The sequence below is a fragment of the Benincasa hispida genome, chromosome 9 (assembly GCF_009727055.1).
Source record: "Benincasa hispida cultivar B227 chromosome 9, ASM972705v1, whole genome shotgun sequence".
NCBI classification, from domain to species: domain Eukaryota; kingdom Viridiplantae; phylum Streptophyta; class Magnoliopsida; order Cucurbitales; family Cucurbitaceae; genus Benincasa; species Benincasa hispida.
The window spans coordinates 71,752,066-71,756,853 of NC_052357.1; the positions used below are offsets into that span (position 1 = coordinate 71,752,066).

The following is a 4,788-nucleotide window of genomic DNA, read 5'->3' on the forward strand; positions in this document are numbered from 1 at the left end:
GATCCGATCGATGGTGTTCAGTTGGAACGGCTGAGACTGGAAGCTAATCGACGCGCCAGCTAGAGCAATCTCAACACCTGATGGTCGGCTCGCCAGTTGGATCTGTTCGACTGAGCCACCTGGGATGATGGTTCGAAGATAGCGATCAACCGCTGCTTGAATCACAGCCTCATTAGTCAGCGTACCTTCACCTATCAAGTTTGATGACTGAATTTCTTCTACCGGGGCTAGGGTTTCATCACTTTGCTCTGATACCATATTGAAATAGGGAAAGAAGACGATACAAGGAGTTTACGTGGAAAACCCTAATTCAGGGAAGAAAAACCACGGTAGAAAAGAACTTATTATTTTTATGTCATTTTTACAATAGACCTAACCTCAGATATAAATAGAATAATGTGAAACCCTAATTTAGCAAATATGGTAAAAAGACAAAAATGCCCTTAGGGCTAATATAACGTATTTCAACAAAACTACAATATCCTTTCGTATTAGCATTTGTAACATACACAAACAAGAATTCAACTCACATAAAACAGGTAGGGCAGCACAAACCCAAACTGATTTGAGCCCCCATAATTATGCATACAAGTAGAACAAAAGTAGAGGGCCTGTACCTTGATGGTTTTTATTTGAAGAATATTAACGTAATTTTCAAAGGAATCTGCACCGCAAGGTAATGTCCACATAAAATCAGTTCACTACTCCAGTGTACTGAGTAAAATTAGAAAGAATATCACACAAAATGACGAGACGAGCATGGAGTTTGTCATAAAACCTGCTCATTACCATAACTCAATAAAATACAATAAGTTCAGTTTGACATGGACAGAAGTAACACAGTAACAAAATCTCCTTGAGACATTTGAATGACAAATTCAAAGATGATGGATCAACGTGGTGTACTTTAATCTGCACGAGATTGGCCTGCCCGAGATGAAAGAATGATACCAACAATGAGACCGTAGAGGGCAAGAGCTTCAGCAAAGATGAGGATGAGAATCATTCCAACAAAAAGCTTAGGTTGTTGTGCATTGGCCCTGAGTGCATCAAATACAGAAGAGCATAAAACATGTTATAGAGCTAGATTTATCATTTGACATTGACTAGCTATGTAGCGAATCAGAAAGGAAAAAGAAAATGATCAAATCATGCTGCATGTTATTATCCTTATCTAATTCTGGACGACAAAAGGTTCAGATGCATGAAAGAAAATCCACTAGAAATGGTCAAACTAAAGGACAGGAAATATTTTGGGCCTGGAACTAAGCCAGCATCAATACATAGTAACAAAACAAAAGGAGAATCAGATGAGTTACAGTCTCTAACACTCCAAGAATGAGAAAGAAGACTCATTAATCATGACAATGATGGACCAGATGGTAAAGCAACCCCTCAAATTAGACCACCACTCGTTCAACGATTAATCATCGGTCAAATGGAAAATTTAACAATGGATATTGATTTTCATATGACCTAATTACACATCATTATTGACACCTTATCACGTGGAAGCTAATGATACTATTCTCAAAATCTAACATTTCAACAAAATTCTATGCCAAAGCACAAGATATTCTAACACTAGAGGCGATTGTTATCCGCTTTCAGTTACACTAGTGACTTCACAAAGTTGAAGCATCTATCAACTCCATCAATCTGAAATATAGTCATTCAGGTAATTACACTATCATCAACCACATCACAAAAGCATCCACGCTTTACAGACAAAAGGTATAGAGTATAAACATTACCGAACACCAGCATCACCAACAATCCCAATTGCCATTCCAGCAGAGAGACCAGCGAGTCCACAAGCAAGTCCAGAAGACAGATGTGCATACCCATCAAACAAATAGTAAGACTTAGCTTTTGGGTTTATTCCGGTACTGATAATAACGGCAATGATCAACCCATAAATACCCAACACTCCAGCCATAACAACAGGAACTATAGATTTCATGACAAGCTCTGGCCGCATAACTCCCATGGAGGCCACTCCAACTCCACTCTTTGCAGTCCCATAAGCAGCACCCATGCCTGTAAAACAGAAATTATTGAGCACCAGTTCTATCACAATGCCACTTTAACTGGACAATCGTATCCTCCAATAGGAAAAGATGGGTCAATAAGGTACATAAGGCGTTACTTTAGTAGGAACAAACAAAGCACCACAAACCCCCATATATTGTACCGGAATACATAATAATACAAAAGGAATTTGCAGAAGTATGAATAATCCCTTTGAACAGTTCTTCAAGAGAACAATCATCCATCTTCTCAGGCTATTTAAAATTGTATCGGAGTTTTCAGGAGCAAATTTTACCATCAAAGTTACTTTTGTGGAGGTAGAAGACAAATGAGCATAAAACAGCATAAGATCCACTCCGACCAACCACAGGATCGGCCAAATCTCATCATGTCATCTCCTCCCAAATCGACCCAATTTCTAAAAGTAGAATAGGCAAATAGATCCACGCCATTTAAATCCAAGAACCAACCCCCCCTCCCCAAACAAAAAAAAAATCTCCAAATTGGCCAATTACAAAAGATACATCCCCATCAACTAAGCCTCAGAGTTCATGATCCTGAATGAATTCTCAGATTTAATCAACGACCAAACTAGAATTACACCCCAAAACATAATAAAAGATAGAATCAATCTAGTCGATCCGTGTCGCATCACAACTACAAGGGAGAAAATAAAAAAGAAAAAACAAGATACGAGGTTTACATGAGAATACAAGAGCTGCAGCGGCCCCGAGGAAGCCGAAGAAAGGAGCAGTTTCATCGCCGCTGAAAGTAGACGCCATTGGATTAACAACCAATAAAGCTTCCGACTCCGATCGTGGTCCCGATGCTCGGGTAACCTTTTCTAGGTTTTTTTCTTCTTCTCTTCTTTGATGAAGAAATAGCAAAACCGGTGATTCGGGAATAAAGGCTGGAGAAGGCGAGCAGAGGAGTAAGGCTAGGAGTACTCGTCAATCATACGAAATTATCTCAATACCCCTCTTATTCTTTTGTATTTACCGTTAGTGATGTGGAACGTGTACCCACGAGAACCTTGGGTTGTGGGATTTTTTGGGGTCGTTGTGGGATTTTATTTTCTCTTTTTAGTACGAGTTTATGGTTTTTTTTTTCTTTAAAAAAGTCATCTTAACTTTGATGAACATAATAATTTAGTCTTTAATTTTTTTATTAGTAATGATTTAATCTTTATATTTTTTGTTTTTATAATAATTTAGTCATTATACTTCCAAATTGTAACTATTTAATCCTTAACATAAAAAAAACATTAGAATTATATATCAATTTTTATTATTTTATGATACAAACTTTGTATTTTATAAAAATATATATTGAGTCTCTAATTAGTTTTTAGTTCATTTATGTAATAAATATCATTAAGTCTTAATACTAATTTCTACGATAGGGATTAAATCGTTATAATTTTTAAAGTACAAAGATTAAATTGTTACATATTAAATTTTAGGGATTAATTTGTTACAAAATTGAAATTATATGAACTACATTGTTACAAATCTAAATTTAGGGATTAAATTGTTACTTTTATGAAATTTTAGGTACTAAAATGATTTTTAACCTAAAATATGAATTTTGATATTTGTTTAGAAAATAACTTTTTTTAATATGTTTAAGGAACATACAAATAGAAATTCATTTGATGATTTTTTAACCATACGTTGGATTTTTATTGTACCGGAAAAGAAAGTGAAAAATTCATGGATTGAAATATACAAATGGATTTGATATATGTAGGTTAATTTTTCGTTGTAACATTTGTGTTAGAAACATCAAATTGGATTATGTTAATTTAACTTTCATGTGTTAAATTCATAACCTGAATTTGTAATTCTTCCATTTGATGATTTGTATTTGAAATCGGTCAAGTAACCATTCAATTGAGTTATGTTGACGTATATTTTAATTATTATTTTTATTTGAATTTATTTTATATATTTTTTTAGAGTTTTTATGTTGCTAGCCTATAGATAGCATTTTTTTTATTTGGATTATTTTGGCTTCATTTGGTAATCATTTTATTTTTTACTTTTTGATTTTTGAAATTAAATCTATTTCCTCTCCTTTCTTAGAACTAGTCGAAAATACATACGTTGTGTCACAATCACACTTTCCGAAGCTTCCCTTAGCGATTGTGTGGTACTTATTCCCGCTCACAAACAAGTCAGCCAATTCGAATACGAAACGTCGATGGCACACCGGGTGCCTCTCGCAACCTCCACCCCCGTTTTAAAGAAAACAAGTTTGGAGAAAAGGTTTTCACAAACAGTTTGATTGTAAGAATAGAGAAGAGAAAGATTGTAGTAGGCTAGAAAGCAATAAGCAACAACAACATCTTTATAACATACTACTTTGGGTATGGGGAAGTGATGGTTAGTCTTATCCCCATATTGTGCATTCTGAACAAAAACACACCCCCTACCCTTGCATATGGAAATGGGTGAGCGGTCACTCACTAAGAAAAGTACATATAAACCTAACTACCTAGCAAAAGGAAATACATAGGATGAAAGCATAGTAAAAGGAGGTGGAGGCGACCATGCGGCCATGGGCCACACGGCCGGGACAAGCATGACCGTGACATTCTTCCCCACTAAATTGGTTGACGTCCTCGTCAACCGACTCTGCTCGAACTCAGCATATTGTTGAGCAGCTGCCTTTGAGCCCTTCCCATGCGCTCCCAGGGAACTTCTCTGTCTTTGAGGCTTCTTCACTTCTCCAGGAACTCTTCCCAGCTTGGTCCTG

At 36.1% G+C, this 4,788-nt stretch overlaps 1 protein-coding gene across 1 annotated transcript; it reads right to left on the reverse strand.

Moving 5' to 3' along the window:
• Positions 1-592: 592 nt before the first annotated feature.
• On the reverse strand, positions 593-2,952 carry LOC120086948 (V-type proton ATPase 16 kDa proteolipid subunit-like). The gene is made up of 3 exons (XM_039043761.1): positions 2,735-2,952; positions 1,755-2,040; positions 593-1,040 (listed from the first exon to the last, which is right to left on the reverse strand). The coding sequence occupies exons 1-3, from the start codon at positions 2,811-2,813 to the stop codon at positions 908-910; spliced, it is 498 nt and encodes a 165-aa protein (XP_038899689.1). The 5' UTR covers positions 2,814-2,952; the 3' UTR covers positions 593-907.
• Positions 2,953-4,788: the final 1,836 nt, after the last annotated feature.